Source organism: Xiphophorus couchianus, chromosome 21 (assembly GCF_001444195.1).
Source record: "Xiphophorus couchianus chromosome 21, X_couchianus-1.0, whole genome shotgun sequence".
Lineage (NCBI taxonomy): Eukaryota > Metazoa > Chordata > Actinopteri > Cyprinodontiformes > Poeciliidae > Xiphophorus > Xiphophorus couchianus.
The window spans coordinates 7,213,858-7,234,703 of record NC_040248.1 but is presented as its reverse complement, the minus strand read 5'-3'; the positions used below and the strand labels follow the sequence as shown (position 1 = coordinate 7,234,703).

General features: G+C 38.1%; 1 protein-coding gene across 2 annotated transcripts in view; it reads right to left on the bottom strand.

Moving 5' to 3' along the window:
- Positions 1 to 1,455: 1,455 nt before the first annotated feature.
- Positions 1,456 to 20,846, bottom strand: part of nrbp2b (nuclear receptor binding protein 2b) — a 31,125-nt gene continuing 11,734 nt past the window's right edge. The window contains exons 3-19 of one of the 2 annotated variants that reach the window (XM_028005103.1): positions 9,382 to 9,504; positions 8,737 to 8,838; positions 8,548 to 8,637; positions 8,208 to 8,248; positions 8,030 to 8,124; positions 7,915 to 7,938; positions 7,752 to 7,838; positions 6,664 to 6,719; positions 6,489 to 6,584; positions 5,790 to 5,922; positions 5,546 to 5,648; positions 5,398 to 5,448; positions 5,178 to 5,313; positions 4,304 to 4,378; positions 4,115 to 4,178; positions 3,901 to 3,956; positions 1,456 to 2,759 (exon numbers count right to left, since the gene is read on the bottom strand). In XM_028005103.1, the coding sequence (XP_027860904.1) occupies positions 2,673 to 2,759; positions 3,901 to 3,956; positions 4,115 to 4,178; positions 4,304 to 4,378; positions 5,178 to 5,313; positions 5,398 to 5,448; positions 5,546 to 5,648; positions 5,790 to 5,922; positions 6,489 to 6,584; positions 6,664 to 6,719; positions 7,752 to 7,838; positions 7,915 to 7,938; positions 8,030 to 8,124; positions 8,208 to 8,248; positions 8,548 to 8,637; positions 8,737 to 8,838; positions 9,382 to 9,504 (1,419 nt within the window). In that variant the 3' untranslated portion in view covers positions 1,456 to 2,672. The remainder of the gene's footprint in view (positions 2,760 to 3,900; positions 3,957 to 4,114; positions 4,179 to 4,303; positions 4,379 to 5,177; positions 5,314 to 5,397; positions 5,449 to 5,545; positions 5,649 to 5,789; positions 5,923 to 6,488; positions 6,585 to 6,663; positions 6,720 to 7,751; positions 7,839 to 7,914; positions 7,939 to 8,029; positions 8,125 to 8,207; positions 8,249 to 8,547; positions 8,638 to 8,736; positions 8,839 to 9,381; positions 9,505 to 20,846) is intronic. The other variant, XM_028005104.1, reaches the window with a different exon arrangement.

The window sequence follows — 20,846 nt, the reverse complement described above, 5'->3', positions numbered from 1 at the left end:
TTTTAAAAAAATTTGAGGTAGAGGTAGAAATCCTGTTTTTACATATTTTTATCTCACATTCTACTTTTCTAGGAAACTAAATTTAAGGTTTATAACCATCAAAATGAACAGAAATAAAGGCTTGAAATACATCACTAGTATGTATAATGACTCTATGAGTTACATTTTCTTAATTAAATTTATGAAATAAATCACCTTTTCTGATTATTTACATTGATATACCTCAAACTGTCATTTCATAAGTGAGTATTCCTACCTCTAGAATAACTGTATTGACTTACATTTAATTTGGTACCTGCACTTATCACTTAAAGACTAATTCAGATCATACTGCTAAACATGCAGTATCCTCTGAACCAAAAAAGGGGGATCTACCACATTAAAACACAAACACACAAAATAAACACTTCACAATGTTTTTTTTCGTATTTTAATCATAGATGCTACAATATTCAACAAAGTTTTAACACATCCAAAGGCAATTTTCATTCAACAGAGTCACAGAGAAAAAAAGTCATCTGACATAAAGTAAGACTGATATGCATGTCTTTTTTATATTCTCATACAGTCTGAACATTCATTTACTTGGTCAGCTCTCCTCTGGAACTCAACTGTGACGGACAAAAAAAAAAGGCAAAATGCAAAGTTTCGAATGGTTGCAAGTTATTAAGACATGCAGTTTACTAGAACAAAGGAGAGCCGCACTGCATTGTGTTGTGTTTAATTAAGAAGTTGTTTAATGCAACTCCCCTTACATAGCCACAACCAAGTATATACAATCCAACTGTCTGGGAGAATTCAGGGTTCCTGTCTTTACAGAAACACTGATATAATTAGACCATAGTAAGTACTGTTAGCAATGACTGTACAGCAGCATAATTGTTATGAATCTGCAAGCTTACAACCTCCCTACACTCTGCACACATTTTTTTAAAAATGGAGCCAATTTAAATGAATCTGGTAAATATTGATAAGAAAGATAGAAGACAGAAAGTAAGGAAGGAAAGATGGATGGATGGATGGATGGATGGATGGAAGAAATGATGGCTGCAGAGAAGGAAGGAAGGAAGGACAAATGGAAAGTTGGAAAAATGTAAGCAAAGATAGAAGACAGAAAGGAAGAAAGGATGAATGGATGGAAGGAAGGAAGGATAGATGCAGAGAAGGGAGGAAGGAGAGATAGATGGATGGAAGAAAGGAAAGAAGAAAGGAAGGAAGGAACAAGGGAAGGATAGATGCAGAGAGGGAAGGAAGGACAGATGGAGAGTTGCTTGGAATGAACTAAGAATGGAGGGAAGGAAGGAAGGAAAGAAAGAAGCGTGGAAGGAAGGAAAGGCCTGGAAAAACTTCAATCTGACTCTGAAGGAACCTTAAAGTAATCAGGAATAAATCCTAGCAGACTCTGTGTAAACCTGCTCGAGTTAAAAAATCCCAAACAAAAACAAATCAGTTTGAGTTCAGAGAGCCATGATTATATTATTTTATTGCAATTAGCTACATTCTTACTCAAAACACCACAGATTATAAAGCACAGATATAGCAAATAAAACTTAGTTCAATTTCTAAGAAGTGGGTAGAATTTGCCTTTCAATGATCTCAAATATATTTACAAAACAATTTTAATAAAATGACTATAGAGCAGAGAAACTGATCAACAATATGGCAACTTTTTCTTGTAAATGTTTACACCCAACACTCCTGTAATGTAAGACTTGCTGCAGCTGAGAGCAAAATGATCCCATCTTTAAGTCCAATTATAAATTTAGGTACCAAATTTCTTTTCATTTTCAGACAAGTTGACTTTATAAATTCCAAATAAAGAGACGTAAACTTGTTTAGAAGAAACAGACCAACCATGAATGATTATTTTCCCCAAATTTGCAAAGTTGGGTATGATGCCATTTCATTGCCACATCAGGCACTTTGCAGGTCTTTGGCTTCCAGAACACGTTCACAGGGAAAACCTTTAAGAAAACACTAAAAAAGGCGTCCTCTCATAGCTTGACATATAGATGCATTAAGACGAGGCATGTTAAGCTGTGGGAGAACTGGCCTTTAATGCTAAGAGTGCAAGGAAGGGAGGTAAAATCAAGTAAGGAAGAAGAAGCTGTGCAATGTTTCTATGGTTCACAGTTACGGGGTAGAAATAAATAACTGGATGAGTATTAACAGTGCATGTAGGGTGGAATATTAAATTCCTGAAAACTGTGATGGCTGAAGGCTTGAGAGGGACGGAGGCTTTAGAAAATCACTTGTTTCTGTTTGTGAGTCAATAAAAATGGGCACTGAAGTGCAAAAGGAGGCTTGGAACAGTACAATGTCTTTCTCAAACATCACATTACGGAAAACTGAATGTGTAAGGCATGGTAGCCCTTTTAGGCAGGGACTCTGTGGATCTGCCACTGCTCTGTGGGGAAGGTACGAGGTGTATCAGTGTCCTCCAACCAGAAACGCCTTCGGTTTCACTTTAGCTGCTGTCGTTTTCCTTCCAACTAACTGGGATAATTTACTGACTTTCAAAGCATTTCAGGAGCATTTGTCCTGTTTAGCGTCCTGGACAATGTCTTCCACAGCTGTCTGTCTGCTTCCCTCTCTTTCTCCACCCGTGTGATCAACATCCCCCCGAGGGGCAACCTCCTCCATCAGTCCCAGCTGCTGTCGCGACAGCGCCGTCACTGGTTGCTCCCAGCGGCCAGCGCGCGGACCCTGTGTCGACTGATGGAGTCCTCTAGGAATGCAGCTACCTTCTCACTGTCCTCCTGCAGGTAAACATACATAAATATGAGACTTTAATCAGTTAAACCAACTTCTGAAATAAAAAACAAGCAACCTGATGTGTTTACGTTTTAGGTGTCTAAAGATGACCTATTTTGCTTCCTTTAACAGATTAGGATTACATTACATTTTGAACAAAATCATTCTTACATAATGATAATTCAGTTTGCCTATTTTAAGCACTTTCATGAATGAGTTGTTTTAGGACCTCCTGTCACTTTAAATCCGAATAAGCTGCTGCTGGCCACGCCCCCAACTCAGCACTTACACTCGCAGGTAGATATGGCTGCTAACAGATGCACTATTATACAACCGCACATCTTTGAAAAGCAGAAGGAGAGCCTCCTGCGTAACCAACAAGGATGCAGCAAGTGGTTTCTGTATGGTGAGTCAACAACAAACCTGTCTCTTCCAGCAGCCATTGTAGAACACATGAACCACCTGACCAAACATGCTGGAGCTCAGCTTGGGTTGCTAGGTGACAGGCTGGACTCAGCTGGGGTTGCTAGGTAACATTACACTGCACACAAATTGTGACTCAAGAACCTGGAAGTTTTCAAAATGGCTGATTTTTCAGACAACCAAAAAGTATCAACTTATTACCAAAAAATGTCTGGGTGGATTTTAAGAAGCAGTTGAGACCAAAATGAAAGTACAAAAACATGCAAAATGTGAATTTTAAAGATCATCAAAATAATTTTACAAGTCAGAAATCAAACCCCTAGTTAAAGGCAGAATCTTAGAAAAACTCTTATGCATTGTGGTTGTATTCAAATATTTCTGTAAAGAAGAGTGGGTCAAAATTCCTGAACATTGATGAAGGCTAATTGAAAGCGAACACCAGAACATGATGGTTTTTCCACATAGGTCCAGCTTGGTTGGCATAGATTTTCCCTAATAACTGAACTCATAATTTGAAAACAGCTTTGTGTATTTTTACTCAGCTTATATTTGTCTTTAAATTAGTTTGATGAGCTAAAACATTTGAGAGTGACAAGACAAAAAAACAAAACAAAACAAAAAACCCCCAGAACAAATCTGTATGGACTGAACCATTTTTTTACTGCAATCTAAAGTAACATGCATATAGATGTAAAACAAATGCAATGAAAACTTGCCATGTACCTCGTTTATGAAGGCATAGTGGACGAGTTCACTGGCGAGGTCTTTTGGAGTGTCCGCTGAAAGTTTCATAGGTAATATTTCAGCAAAACGAGAATAAAAACTGTGTACAGTTCTGTAAATAAGTCTTCAATAATTTCTCACACTTTAAATCCAATGAGCCTGACAGTTTCACTGTCTAATATGGTGTCTAATCTAAAAACACTTCTAAACGTACTTGGAAAGATGTCACAGCTTAGCTGCCGATGAAGTTTGTCGTCCATCTTCAGAAACAAGGAGAGCTGAGGAAAAGATAATCTATATTAAACCGAGAAGCTCAGATTAACCTATTTGAGAGAAAAAAGTATAGCCCAGTATGTTTCATCATTAAGGAGCTCAATTGAAATGCACAGAATGGGCAAAGTACCTGTAGTACTGTGTGACTCACATGAGTTTTGGTCCCTTCTTCATTTGATTCCAAATTACATTGCATCTGAATAACCTGCAAAAGCAACATACATTGACACAAAGTGTTGATGTGTTTTTGGTGATAATAAAAGACATGAACAGTCTTCTAGTTTTACAACAACAAAATGTTTTTTGAAGCTCTACCACGAAAATATGGTGATTTCTTAGCATATTGTGTGGTGAATGAAGTTTGGTGATGCGCCACTGCTCTGGCTCCAACATTAAGAAATCTCACTAACTGGCTAAAATGAAAAATCAATAATCTCTACACCAATAAATACAATGCCACGATCATGCCGGCTGGGGAGAGAGGAGCACACACCTCCAAATAGGGCATACAAGGTAGGTTGCTGGGAGACAAGATGTAGCTTTCAGTTTCTAAGACTGTAATTCAAATGCAGGTGAAAGAAAATTAAGTCTGGCATTGTATTTAGCAACAAGGAGGATGTAGAAAAAACAAGAGCAGCAGTTTTACTCAATAATTACCTCTGCAAAACAAACTGTGTGAATGATTTATTCTGTCTGAGATATGTGTGAAAAGCTCTGCACAGGTTAAAACTGTGCAGCAAAATAATGTGTTTTTATGTTCAGCACTTTGTAAACAAAGCCCCCTCATCTGCATACTTTATTAAGCCCTGATAGGTTTTTATAGGAAAACATGGTAGACTGTAGGCAAATACTCCAGTGCAGATATGGAGGTACTAAGAGTAAGGTGATGTTATAATTGCCTTCACACATTAATTAGATTTTCCAAATATGCCACAATCTGAAGATGTTTGAAAAGCTGTGGATCAGGTTGAAATGGGGGTTGTGGTGAAATTTGAAAGTCTAACCTTCCTTGTTTCTGTCTCCTGGGGTTCAGGAGTCGGTGTTTTCACCGTCTCAACCTGCTCCTGAGACAAGGACAGAGCTCGAGGGACGGGGTGAGGCCGAGACGTGGCAAAGTTCATCAAGGGGTAAATCCCATTCCTGTTGAGAGGAAATGATGTCACGCTAAAATAACAGATGCAACAGCTGATGCAAAACAGATCTTAGACTGAACTCTTCACTTACTTGACATCCTCCAGAAACTTGTCAAGCTCTAAAGGGGAAACATGGGAATACCTTGAAGGGACAGAGGAGAAACGTGGTGAGTGTTCGGCATCACCTGTCAGATGACGTTCAAGAATAGCTAAAAATACAATAAGTTTTTTATTTGTACTTGAGCTGAACTCCGGGTCTGTCATCATGTCTAATCTCTGCCATGACAGCGTTGGGGTCAAACGACTTTGTTTTCTCCTCCACACAGTTCTCAGGAAGCAAATCTGCAGATAAGAAAAAAAACAACTCATAACCTTCAGGACCAAAAAGGCCTTGCTCTGTCAGGTTCAACATTAAAAAGAGCAGATGGATGTTTTGGGAACGGGAATCTTGACAGCTTGACATCCGGAGGTGATAAAACTCACACTGGTTGTTGATGAGGCAGTGGGCGGCGAGCAGTTTGAGGGAGTGGACTTCGAACAGGACTCTGTGGAACAGAAGGTCGTGAGCTGTGGGACGGAGGTTGGCATCGTGACGCAAACACGACTGCGTGAACTCCTGCAGAGAGCCAGAAGACGGGTCACTTCACACAACTGAAATTTATGGCCCAAAGTTGCGAAGCATTTACTGAAATGTAACTCTTATATTGCATGTACAATAAAATATGAAAACCATAAAAGAAAAAATACAAGCCAAACAGGAAGTCGTAATTATGAGTTACAAAGTCATGATTATGAGATAAGAGATTATAAAATGACAGTGTGATAAACAATTAAAAAATTTTCCAATGTTAATTCAACATGAACCATTTTAAAAAAAGTATCTTTATGGCATTTTGTACACACCTTCATGGCAATACATTTCTGAAGCAACTTTTGATTCAATTTCACCAGTTGGTAAGAGGTTTTTGTATTTTGCATTTTTACCCAAATCTGATTTTTCCCTCCATTGAATAAATAGAAAATTATTTATCATGATCTGATTGTTTTATCTCATAATCTTAATAGGACTGTGTACCTCTGATACCCACTGCATGACTGGGTATGCTGTGTTATTGTGTGCCTTTTTTTATCCTTGCTCCGTTGCATTGATGCTGTATATTTAGGCCTTGCAATGAAACTCACTCTCATGAGAGGGTCTTCCAGAGATTGACCTGCATTTACAATGGCCTCCTTGGATACAGCAGAATCTCCATTGGCTTGAATTTCCAGTACTGCCATCTAGTGGCACCAAAACAAGATAAGTTAAATCAACTAACAGAGAGAGATAAACAGCAAACAAATCAGTTTTATGTCTCACCTCTAGGGCACAGATACCAAAGGAGAAAATGTCTATGGAGTAGTCATCCTCACCAGCTGAAAGATTTAAATAAAAAATAGAATCAAACAGAAAAAAATGTTATGTACCAAGAACACAGTTGTATTTTTTTCAATCTGCATGTCATAAAATATAATTTTCTCCTTAACAGGTTTATAATCTAAACAATAACATGTGAGATGTTACATTTAGAAAGTAGTGGACAAAAATTAAGCCAAAACTAAAGAAGTTCTGTGCAAAACATATGCACACAACCAGCAATAACACCGGTCAACAGCCAAAGTATTTGTCTGGGGTTTTTCCAACTGTTTTAGGGTAGTTTCAGGTCAACTTTCTGAACTATAAATGCAACATGAGCATCAAAATGCACGACTTGTTCTCAAATACAAATCGGTTTCCTGAGAATCTGGGATCAATGAGTGATGAGCAGGAGGAGAGACTCCGTCAGGACAAAAAAGAGATGGAGAATTTTGGACAATGAAGACATAATGTTCAATTTACATTTACATCTAAGTTTGTGACATTTAATTAATACACTCTGTTAGGAAAATTATTTTTTAAAACCTTTTTGGATGAGAAATATTAATGGAAATGAACTGATAATGTCACAAAAATGTAATCGATTTAGTTAAAAGATCGGACTTCTCTAAATTCAATTAGAATAAAAACCTGTCCTGATTGAGATAGATGGATGTCATTTTTGCAAAACAGTTCTAATTCAGTTGAGAAAACACAGACAACTTCCAAGAAAACATTTTTTTGTAACCTAGTCCTAGTAATCACTCTCTGCATGATGCGGTTGGTTTTACATCTTTGTTGGGATGGATGGATCAATGTTGGACAACTGGACAGACGGATGAATGGATGGGTGGATGAGACAATTATGTTTAAAAAAATATCTTCCCAAACTCCCATATTTCTCCAGAACTGAACGATGTCAATTGATGCTAAAATTGGCAATCATGAGATGTTGCCAATTTTTAACAGTAAAATGATGTTGATAAACCAAGAAAATTTGAGAGAAATCAAACCATTGAAATGTAAAAACAAGGATCACTCAGCGGACTCACCTCCATATTCAGGAGCAAAAAAATGGAGATTCCTCTGCTCATCCCGGTGTTGCCTTCCTTTGCTGTGGACACTAGCATCTGGGAACACTGATAGAAAAACCCTGTCAGTGTTTAGATAACATACCGACAGACTATTAACTATTGAAACACCTGGACATCTTACCATTAACAAACAGCCGGTGCCACACTGTGGAAATAAAAGTCAAGCATGTTTATTGTGCTTCGTGAAGTGAAATAATCTGGTTGCAGTATTAGAAGAAGCCCAGCTGGGAGCAGACCTGAGCCAATCTTGATGAGCCCGTTGTGCTGGATGAAGATTGTGTCACAGGTTAGGTTGCCATGGATTATCGGTGGGTCGCAGGAGTGCAGATAACTGACAGAAAACATATTTAATGTAAAAGGAGTTCAAACAAACATCCATCATGTTAATTTTCTTTACAGGAAATTTGTCAGTACTTGAGTGCCGACAGAATCTGGGTACACCATCTCTTCCAGGCCTGAAAGAAAAAGAAAAACTTTCATTTCAGATTTGAATTTGCTACATAACAAAAAAAAAGGTCTATTATATAATTTTGCGATAAAGAAAGCTTGAGGGGCATTCAGTGAGGCAAAGAAGAAGAAATAGTTCCTGGATAAATTGCTAAGCCATAATAATACCCAGAAAGATTTACATTTGAGAAGAGTAAGCCAAAACGGTGTAAAATAATGAGTCATCCTTTAGGAAATATGGATCTGCAGTTCCCTAAATTACCTCAAGTCTCCAACTGAATATGTGACCGAGAGTGACAATCCTGACCTTCACATTCATGGTTTTGTGGTTCTTTTTTGTCTTCTTCAGGAACTGCTTGAGGCTCCCTGAAGACATGTATTCAGTGATAAAAATGACCTGCATACCACATATGGAAAAGGAAAAAACACATTGGCTGAAAATAGTGTGTTTAATAAAAGGCAGTGACAAAAATAAGAAAAGCAATACACTTCTCACCCGAGCCTGGGTCTCTTTCATGTCCAGCCAGTACTTGTGGAACTTAACAATGTTGGGGTGTTCGACCTGCATCAAGTTCTCAAACATCTCTTTGATTTTTTCCTGAATAAGTAAAAAAATATAAGGAATTTAAAAAAAAAACACAATTTGTATATGAATTTATACATGTTGTGAAGGTGCTTGTTGTGTATTTTTGTCATATTACAGAAAGAGATTGCTTGAAATGAACATAAAAGTTAAATCATAGCAGCTTTGGAGTCTGATAAGCAAAGCAAGCATGACAGTTCATTATCTATAAAAACCAGCAGGGGGCGACTGTTATGGTTGCAAACATAATTGGATTATTTAGTTACATTGATGAGTATCAACAAAAAAGTGAGCTGGACATAAATTATAAAACGTGATTCCTACCCTTCATAAATATAGAAAACTCAGATGAGATTATTTTCTAGTTCTCTCTGTTCATGCTAGCAACAGCTAAAAGCTAAAAATGTCGGTAAAAAGAAGTGTGAAAAGGAACATAAATTAATTTCATAACTGGTTACTAACTTTTTCAACCGATGGGTTTTTGAGCTACTGAATGACAATAAATGTGAGAAATTAATGTGCATCAGAACCTGGAGTGTGTTAAGTGCGTTACGGTACCTCCTGTGCTTTGAAGACCTTTTTGTCTGAGAAGAGAACTTCGTTCCACACCACCTCAACGCCTTCCTCTGTGTCCATGGCCAGGGAAGCACTTTCCACGCCAGGGACATTTCCCTGACTGACCTGTAGAGGGAAGATGGAAAAAGACAAGGCTGTTAGCATGATAATAGCATTAAATGTAGCTTTTAGCCAGATGCTAGCAAGAATGTAGCATTTAGAATGTTTGTAGCATAAATGTACAGTAGAGCAAGTTCGTGGATTAACTGGGATAAAAGAATAAATCTACCATTAAGACTGCGTCAAGCATGAAATGTACCATTTATTGTGATAAATTTAGCTTTTAGCATAATCTTAGCATAAATGTAGCAATAGAAACAATGGTAGCATTCACCATAGCATTTAGTATGATGGCAGTATAAATGTATCATTTAGCATCATTCCTACAAACAAAAAGCATTTATCAAAATACTCATTTTCTGGTAAGGTGCTAGGGTCAATGTAGCATTTAACATCATGGTGGAATAATATGTAGCCTAGGTTTTAATTTGATGGTGGAATGAAATGTAGGTTTTAAAATAATTGTAGTATTAAATGTAGCATTTAGCATAATGGTTGAATGAAATGTCACCTTTACCATAATCCTAGCACACTTACAGCATTGGGTACAATACTAGTATAAAATGTAGCATTTAGCTTGATGCTGTTAAAATGCATCAATCACAAAAATCATTTAACACAATACTCAACATTTAGCCTGGTGTTAGCATGAATATTGGACACAATAATATGAAGCAAATAGCATGATGCTACATGCTTTGGAGCATTTAGCACAATATACAATGCTAAGTACAATGCAAGCATGAAATGCACCAGTTAGCATTATGCTACAATGATATACTGGAATTGCAATTAGATTACAATTTATGGAACATTTTTGTTTAGGTGTAGGTGTAGCAAGATCCTTCCCATATGAAGCAAGGGTAGCATTCAGCTGATGTTATTCAGAGATAAGCTAAAATAAAACTTCAAGATATGTAATCACCACATAGCTGGACTTTCCTGCTTCTGCAACGTCCAATTTCTGACCATTACATTGCAATCCAAGTGAGATACCACAATGTTAAGGTAGTGAATATAGGCAAATGTCAAGTTGAAAATTCATTTTGAATTTTGTTTTGTGAAAAAATAGGAGTTTACAAATAAGAGAGCTTTAAATTAAACCAAGCTAACCTTATAATATCAGCTAAAAGCTCAATGCAGGACATTCACAGGATTAATCACTCTGGCAGCTCCATTGATAAAGAGTTCAATGAGGACAGTTCATTACTCAATTTTTTCATCCATTAATGCCCGAGTATGCTTCAGTGTAGAGAGATGGGAGATATCAAATGCCACCAGTCAGCCATAACGTGATGAACAGTGACTGGTAAAGAGATGAGCAGCAGCTTTTGTAAAGAAGGTAGAGACGGATTAGCAGGCGGCTGTCACACAGGGAGAAGTGAGGGGATTGTGGACGGAGGATTTAAAGAGACGAGATCAAGCCACAAGATGGTGGACGTGGCGCTAAAGTACTAACAACTGCAAAGAAACAAACGAAGCTGACAAAAGTGTAGAGTGAAGAGGCTGTGACTGTAATCTGGAAATCCCATGGCTCGATCACTGCAAGAGGCACCGCAGCAGCAAAAAGCTAAAAGAAGACTCGTCACAGGAAATACCTGTCTCAGCTCCCTAACCTCCTGCTATATTAAAGCAGCAGTGGCGGTGCATTAAATCGAGAGGCTGCACTGGGTTTGGAGTCCAGTCCAATAATGCAAGACCCACAGCTCCTACTAATCCTGCACCTTACGCCTGCGGCACTAATCAGTTTCTGCTTAAAGGATAAGAAGGAATCAATTTCTCAGGATCCATTTAACTACATATAGGTATAAGTGAAGTAGTAGATAAAGTTTGAACAATGACTGTATAGAAATACATATTTTTCCCCTCTCTGTCATTTAATTAAATATTTCCAACATTATTTATATTTGCTAAAATATTGCCAGAATGTTGAGAAAGACAAGAAATGTATGGGCAGAAAATAGTCAAAAAATAGCAGATTGTGCAAACAGATGTGCGATTATACAATCATACGTCATTAGTAGGACCTCCTACACAACCAACAAGAGTGTAACAAGTGGTTTCAGAATGGTAGGTCAACCACAAAACACTTGTCTTTTTCAGCAGCCATTGTACACCGCATACAGTGATAAAACCAGCTTTTCAAATATGATGAAGGTTTGATTGGGTTGCTAGGAGGTTTTTGAAACTGCTCATTTTCCAGACACCAAAAAACATTAACTTATTGCTTCCAAACAATTGTAGTTGAGACCCAAATGCTTCTAATTCTTTATTTAAATTCCTTTAATAAGCAGCAAAATAAAAGTTTTCTCCATCAGTGTGGTGCTAATAGTCTCATTCATTCAGGTTGAGAAAGCTTTTTTGTCCATACAACTGCCAGTCACTGGTTACCTTGTCTTTTTTTAGGCCCGTCGAGAGATGACCGAGTGAAAATCTTAGTTTTGGAAACAATCAGACCAGCCCAACTGACTCTACCAACCATGCCATGTTCAAAAGGTTCTGATGCTCAGTTCATCTAGTCAGTTGAATTTGACTAGATGCCTGAATGCTTTCTGTAGATTTCCAGAGTAGTTGAAAATGACCAAATACATAATGTCTTCTGTTATTATTATCTCACCTGTTATCTGAAAATATCAGGTGGGCGGTTCTGAAAAGACGTAAACAGACACAGAGCTTAAAGACAGTGCAGAAATTCATAAACCCAGTTGTTATTTGGGATGGACCCTTTATTTAAATCACTGTAATTAAATCAGAGCTATACTTTTGCAACACTTTGTGGCTTTATAGCTTCAGTTTGTGGAGTCTAAGCAACCAGACAAGGGAAATTATTCAGAGAAAAGTTGGTCACATCAAACACAGCTGGGAAAATACAGACTTTTTATAACGACTATGGATTGTTTGTTGTACAGTGCAGCTGTAGGCTCTCTGCAGGGTCTTCTCTAAACAAAGCTGAACAACATACTAATGATTTACTAGTCTCACTCAGTTGATAATCTGATTAGAGCCGGAACGCAGTGCTTTAATTTATTTATTCCTTTGAATTATGACAGTTTATACACGGCATCAGCTTATTTTTCTGCCCTCTATAGATTTTGTGAAACCCTCAGTCGTCCAGTCCCAGTTTTGCGTCCCTGCGGGTTTACTGGGGTCTGCAGCTTGGTCATGGTAGCGTGAGACTTGTAAAGAGGACCCACAATGCTGGGTTCTGATTGGCTGTTGGAAGGGAGGTGGGTTCAGGGTGTGGATGGGGGATTTAGGAGTCATGTGCTCCTGTCAACACAATGTCTATCCTGAAGTTTGTTGAATTTGTGTCTGAGCTGGGTAAAACTGGATCTCCACAGACCTCTCATTACATTACTAGAGGTCTTATTCCTACACGCCTAGTGCTGACATGTTTTCAGCATGATTTGGCAGGGCCAGTCCAGTGCCTAGAGGAAAAACACCACTCAAAGTGTCAGGTGAGCTGTGACAATGTCAAACACCCTATTATCTGAAAAAAGTTTCACTTTTCTGTCAGAGTCCATCAAATGGGAAAAAACCCTCAAAATCTTGTTGTTTTTGGCATGAATTTAAAATGTGTTGGCCTTAATTGCGGAAAACGAAACAGGACTGAAGCTGGTTTAAAAGCATTTTGGAATTAAACTTCCATTAAATAAATGAAAATAGAGATTTACCATGAGAAAAGAGGAGCAGTTTCACAAAATGCACCTTTATTCATATTCTAAAGTCAGTCTTTGGCTTTCTATTTGAGCACAGGATTTAAAACAAAAGACAACGCAAGACGAGTTTCCACTGACCTACCATACAAATACTTAGTTAATCCAATCAAGGCTTCATCATCAATATTTTGTCTTTCTGGAAGAGCTCAGAGAATTAATGAATAAACTGCAGCCGCTCTATCAGCATGACGTCTTCACTGAAACAAAGTCTTTGTCTGATATCGTGTGGGCTGGACCATCACAGTAACGAGCTTCATCTCAGACCCTGAAGTAGTCACCTTTGTTTCTCTTCCCACACCTCTTACATTGAAGATGAGCAGATGCACATTAATATTTAACAACCACATCTGGAGCAGCAAAGGGTATGCAATGACAGCGAGCAGGGGGTACTGTATGTAAATCAGCTGAGGCGACTCCTTCTGCTGCTGCGTGCTTTCGCTCGCAGGGACGTTTCTGGCATCAAAAGAGAAGTCGGATCAAAGAAGTTGCACTGAAATGCTGCAGAAAGTGCCAGAAACAGAGTCTTTGTGAGGTGGATGTGAGAAGGAGGAGAAAGGACACGCCCTGCTCAGCACAAGCATGGAGATAGTTACTGGAAATAAAAAATTAGACTGAGTAAAAGATGTACGACAAATCTTTCCTCGACATTCAAGGACATGATGAGATTTAGATGGTGAAAGTTTAAGGTCGCAAATCACAAGCCTGAAGTTTAATGACTACAAAATCTCCTGTAATAGATTTGCTTTCCTTCCCTGATTGACAAAACACTCAATATTTTGTGCAAAGCTGAAACAGTTAATCAAATTTATTGTAACAAACTGATTATTTAAATAATTGTTAACTGGAGTATAAAATCTAAAAAAAGGCCATTGTTATGAAAGAACAACAAACAGTAACTAAGCCAAAACTGTACAAAATTTTTTTTACAGTTAGCATTTAAAATATATATATATAAACAGTCTGTAAATATGTTCAACTTGAAACTCCTCAAGTGGCAGTTTTAGTTTCACCAGGTTCTAATTCTGTTAAAACAATTAAAAAAATAAAATCTCTTATTTAGCACCTTTTTCTACCATTTATTAATCAGTTAATGCAAAAACTAATTAACAGATCAGCCCTACTATATTGGTGTTAAGTAAAGCAGAAAGGGCAGAGCTGAAAAAAATTAACTAGACCAAAGGTACTTAGTAAGATTTTGTGTTTTGCAGTAAAAATAAAAGAAGTATTCAAGTTGACCTTGAATACTAAATTGGAGTCCTTCCCAGGATCACAAATGGCCCCAGGCCACCATTTTGACACCACTGCATTTATAACATCTGTGTAAATATTATATACACGTCCCCAACATCAACAGGACCTCCCCCTGTCTTCTCCTCTGTACTGTCACTATCGTAGTTTTGAACCCTGGCCGTCTGCTGACCTCCACATCTCACTCTCATTTGCCTCGGAACGAAAACACAAACGGGTCGGCGTCTCGAATCGCGAGCTCATTGTGAAGAACAACATGAATGCACCAGCTGAGACAAGCTTGATAACAATGTTAAAATCGGACAAACCATGTTAGGCTATATGAGTTTTCAGAGCGCAGAAAGGTTTCGCCTCTTTTTCTAAAGCATGCGAGTTCAGGCAGGATGACGGGGGCACATTAGACAGATCGGACGTCGTCATGTCTCACCCATTCATTTCCTCATGAGGCAGTCGGCCTCCCTCTGAGAGAAATGTCTGAGAGCTGGGCAAGTTAACGGAGCAGAGGGAGGGAGAGGAGACAGCAGCTGCAAACACACGACAGTAGAACAAATAATGACCTAAACCTACTTGTGCTATGAGGTATGGCCTAGTTCAATGACAAAAAAAGTTTTACTTTAAAGTTAAATATAAAAAGATTTCAGCTGCCAGGCAACTGATTCAAAAAGCAACCAGGTGGAAGATGGCAAACTGGGACAGCAGTACTCGACAAGACGAGAAGCACAGGAAGTGTCAGATTGTCTTACTGTGTAAAGCTTTTATCCTTAAATAGGAATTCCTAAGAAATTATGCAATAACTTTACTGACTCCTGCTGCTATCAAAAAATAACTTCAGGGTTTGTGGCTTGGGTTAAGAGCACAAACAAATTAGCTTTGGCTCGATGTAGGTTTTTGTAATTATCAAGCTATGCACTAAATGATGAATCATGGAGGAATATGTTTTTTTCCCGCTCTAGTGCCATGGTGACCAGCTCAGACTTAAAGGGGACACATCATTCAAAATTCACATTTTGCATGCTTTTCTACCTCAATTTGGGTCTCAAGTGCTTTTGGCAACAAGTTTTTTGGTTTTAAAAACCTTCTGAATGTAACGTTTCAAATCAGCAGGCACTTTGAGTTTTCTCCTGCATTGCCAATCAGCTGGCTGAAAGAAATTACACTTTCAGTCGCAATCCCAAAAACTGATGAAAGAAACATTCTTTATTACCATGGCAGCTATTCATTTTAAAATCTGGGTTACATGCCATAAAGTCAATAAAGGCATTTGACTCTAAAGCTTAGAGTCAAATGCAAATGCAATGCAAAGCAAGATCCTGAACCTGCTGGGTCAGACACAAAAACACTTTGGGTGATAAACTGTGATTTAAAGCGCTAGCCTGTCTTTACTGGTGATTTCTGCTGCCTGTTTAATCACTTAAACAACGTCTCATTTCAGCACTGACCATAGTTCATCTCAAACTGAACTAGAGAATTAAAAAGAAGCCATAAAGTTTCCTTCAGATGTCTGAAAATGTTGCATTTTCCTCCAGACACCTCTGACCTATGTAGCTAAACTACTGAAACATTTTAGTGTAGCGAGAAAAAGAAAACAAGATGACAAAGTGAGGGAAGCTGGGGCTATTTTATCTACAAGAATGTTTACAAAGTTTCCCTCTTGGCGACTTAAGCTAAAGACGATAAACACTCCTGATTGAAAGCATTGAAGCAAAAAAGCATGTTACCAAAACAACAATGCATGCATGCATAAAGCATGAAGAGAAGAAGTATTGTTTGCAATTGGATAAACATGTGTAGCCCCCATCTTGGCTCAGACACTAAACATTCATGTGCTGACAACTCAGAGGTCTGCATGGGAGCAACACCACGCTCCATGTTTCCGCTTCTTCTGCTGGGAGAGGATAAAACTGCACAAAGACAAACCTGTTCTCATCACACTGTTGCCTGTCCTGGCCTTTGCAAAGCCATTTATCGCTAAGATAATCTTTTGTTGCCTCCTGATGAGAAGCATATTAAAACAGCAACAACATTGCATCCGCTTGTAGACATCCACATCATGTAGTTTTATTCCTCCCTAAGAATGCATACATTAACTACATATTTTGTACTTGTGTTTATTAATTTGCAACGATTTTCCAGAGATCTTAGAAATGCTCATCAGTATCATCCAGTTTTGCATTTGTTTTGGTCTATTTGATGACATCTTGGCACACCTGAAGTGTTCTCTCTAGATATATATATTCATTAAATCATTTTTTTCTCCTACGTATTATAGTAGTTAAAAAGACAAAAACTAATGGGTCAAAATCAGAACACTCATGTCAGACTGTGAACAAAACTGGAAGTCTGTGTTGGACAAAAAAAACCTGATTGGAGAAAAAAAAGTATTTTTTTACAAGCACAGGTAGTATGAGTTTTATAATTGCATAGTCATTTATAGATTTATTTCAGTCTTCTGCAAATACTAAACAAAAACTAGTGCACAGGACATCTGCGGTGAATATAACCAAAACAATCACACAATTTCACCAGCACCAGAAATGGCTTGTGGTCTTTTACCAAAAACTTAAATGAAATCCTACAAATGCTAAAATCTGACGCCACTCCATTTTTGTTTGAGTTTCATGAAAAAGGAAGTTGTACTCAGTGTCTTCCTCTGAGGTTGTCATGTAGTTTTCTTCAGTGATTCTTGTTGCAGCGCCACCACAGGCAAGTGGAGGAACAGATCTTTCAAAAGATTTGGATTGTTTGACTCAGTGCAGTGTGAAAGCAAACTGCACCAGCTGAAAATGTAGCAAATGTTGCAACTTTGGTCCCCAATCAAACCAAGTCTACTGGACTGTCAGGTGACAAAACTCCCCCCACAAAAAAACAAAAAAGCAAAGTCAAACAGAGTTAATACAAAAATAAATAACAGTACATGAATTCCCATCAATGGCAAGAACACAAGGTATAGACCAATGAAAGCAATGCTGTTTATGCAAACAGCATTATCCAAATCTAAACAGCTTTAAACTGATGAAAACTCTGGTCGCCTCGGCACATTGAAAGGATCTGAAACTGAGAAATTTAGCAGTTTTGAAGCTGTAACTATTCAAGTCCTAGGTATAGCTTGGTAATATTAACAAGCTAAATGGTTAAATTTATGTGTTTTAGAATTTATTCCAACAACTTGTTCACTCTTAACCAAGAAATGTCTAATTAAATTCAAGCAATGCCTTTAAGGCCTCTGGAAAGATGTTATTTCACACTCGTCATTAAGGATTTGCACTCGCACACTTGATGATGTCAGCTAAAGGGCTGGTAATTAGACCACCATTTCAATAAATGGACTAGTTTAACAAAAATTTACGTCACTTTTTAATGCTCATGACGTTTTTGTAAGTTTTCTCACTGGAGACACTTAAAAAGCTCTGGCAGAGAGTATTAAAGTTCTCCATACAGCAGGCTAATTTCTGCCCACTGGATTACCCAATACATGCTTGGAAATCCACACACGCACACAGATTGATTGCTTCAGTGCTACTACAAACAGTGGTAGAGAAACACACCATGTGAGCTCCCTCAGCTACGCCCCCTTCCTCTGCATCCCAGCAGCAGCAGCGGTTACTGCAGCTTGATTTCCCAGCAAGGAAAAGCAGTGACTCAGGGTAAAAGCTCAAAGCACTTGGCAAACAGAGCAAAACCTCATTGACTTCTCGCCACAGCAAACCATCAGCAAAGGCGAGGAACAGCGGCACAGAGCTTGCTCATGTTTGCGACATTAGCTCGAGTTCCTCCCATTACTGGACGGAAAAATATATAAGTGACGGAGCAGTTAGGCTTAAGTTTTCCCTCCAGCAGCCTTTTGTTTTTAGACAAAAATAATCAATTAAATGGCGAAGTGTGGAGAAACAGAGAGCCGCGCTACAGGAAAGTAGACAGAGGTTGTGTTTATCGTGTGGCTTTTTTATTCCGGGGGGATTAAATTGAGAAAGTGAGAGTCAACCTGAGCTGGCTGTCAGCACACGCTCAAACAAAAGCCTTTTGGCAGACATGCATGAGACAGCAACTGTTTTTTTTCCCCCTCCATGCACATTACGCAACAACACAGACAAAGATCAATAAGAGTCTGTGAAAGCAACATGTGGGGGAGGGGAGGGTTGGTGCTTGTTTGTCAAATCCTCATTGAAATGTCCACACTTTCTGCTCTAGACATAAACTACCAAGCATTTTGTTGATACCACACCACACAGTCATGGACCTGTGATTCAAGGTTGAGTAAGAATGGAAAACTGTGTAGAAGGAGAAATGATTAATGAAGACAGAAGATGAATGGACAGAGAGACTGACAGATGAATGGCTGAATACTCTGATGGCTTCACTGACGGGTGGATTAAAAGATGGACTGACATATGGATGTGCTAATTGATGAAGGCATGGGATGGATGGATGGATGGATGGATGGAGTTTTTATTGACATATGGATGGATGGATGGATGGATGGATGGCGTTTTTATTGACATATGGATGGATGGATGGATAGATGGCGTTTTTATTGACATATGGATGGATGGATGGATGGATGGATGGATGGATGGATGGCGTTTTTATTGACATATGGATGGATGGATGGATGGATGGATGGATGGATGGATGGATGGATGGCGTTTTTATTGACATATGGATGGATGGATGGATGGATGGACAGAAAACCAACAGAGGAATGAAGGGATTGACAGATGGATAAATTATTACATCCTCAAAAGATCAAATATAATCTTATTTTAACCAAACAGATATTTCTTTGCAATTATCTTAAATAAATTTAAATTTATGATTTCTTATGAAATAGACCCGACTTCTATACATTAGACGCCATATAAAATGTTCCATAAGTACCGTTAATTTGACATAATAATTCATAATTCAACATAGTAAAACAGAATTTATGTTTATTCAGACAGAGGTCATGAACTTCATGCCCTCGGCGGTAACTAAAGCCCTGATCAGTGATGTGCAGCAGAGCAGGAGGACCTTTTTAATTCTCCGCCTCTATATTTAATTCATCAACCACCTCCCTGATTGATGAATGCCGAGAAGCATATTTAATTCAGCTGCTGCTTCCCAGAAAGGTGCTTTACTTTTCAGCCTCAAAAACGGCGGCCGCATTCAAATTCTCAATGCAAAGCAGTTTCTTATGGGATAAAGCCTGCAGAAAAGGGTGTGGAAATCTCATTTCAGCTTGCAAAACAGACTACAGACTAAATAAAGAAAGCAAATGGAACAAAAAATACAGATAAAGACAAGCAACAGAAGAGCATGTCTCCATTTATCCTCACATTTAACCTTTTAAATGTCTGCATGTTGTTCTTCTGCAAGGCCAAGTGTCTCCATGCCCTTTAGTAAGTGTGCATTTGACATGCACACACAGATAGCCATGTTTGGTTTCAAAGGTCAAGATATGAGCTGCTGAAATGTTGAAATGAATGAACGCTTGGCCAAGCAGTTTTCCACCAGCTCGTCGACAACTTCCTGCAGAACTCCAACGCTTTTGACAGTTTAAACACATGTCTCCATCTGTATGAGAACAGCCGGGTCTGCAGGTTTTACACTCAGTCGGGTGCCTGATGTTTTTACATCTGATATTCATGCGCAGATTTCTTAATAAAAGTGACCTGCAGGGTGGAAAACATTGGTGTTTTTCCTGGAAGCAGGAGGGTAGTAATATTAAAAATACTAAAAGTGAAACTGTCATGCTATCAAGTAATAAAAAAGCTACATCATAATTTTAAAAAATACAATAGTAATAATCCCACCCATTGAATTCTTCCATGTTTTCAACAACTTAAATATGATTTTATTTGACAGACTAAGACAAAATAGTGTATTATATGACATGGAAGTTAAATTTTAATTTTATTAAAAACACTGATGGTCATTACTTCAATAGAGACGTCTTTCTAATCTTCATGAAAGTGTGCATAAGCTTTTACTTTTTACAGGTTTTTATGTGATACATATTTTGATGTTGAGTTCAACTCATTTTTAAAAGAGATTTTTTTTATGTTAAAAATGAGATTCTTAGCTTTGCATTTTTTTTAAAAAATTAGAGGAAAACACTGTAATGTTCTGTTGAACCACAGCAGTCTGTTATATTTGTGAAACAAAAACAGTAAATGTGAACGTCTTGTTTTCATTCACACTATAACTACATACTTTTTGGGTTAACGGGTTTTTCAAATTGTTTGTTTAGTTTGACGCAATGCAGTGCGCAACTGAAAATGTAAGAAATATTGCAGTTTTGGTCCCCAATTGAACAGAGTTTACTGAAAGAATGAACATATCAAAACTTAAGTTTTTCTACTGCAACAAACCAAGCTGAAAACCTTTCTACAAATTTGTGTC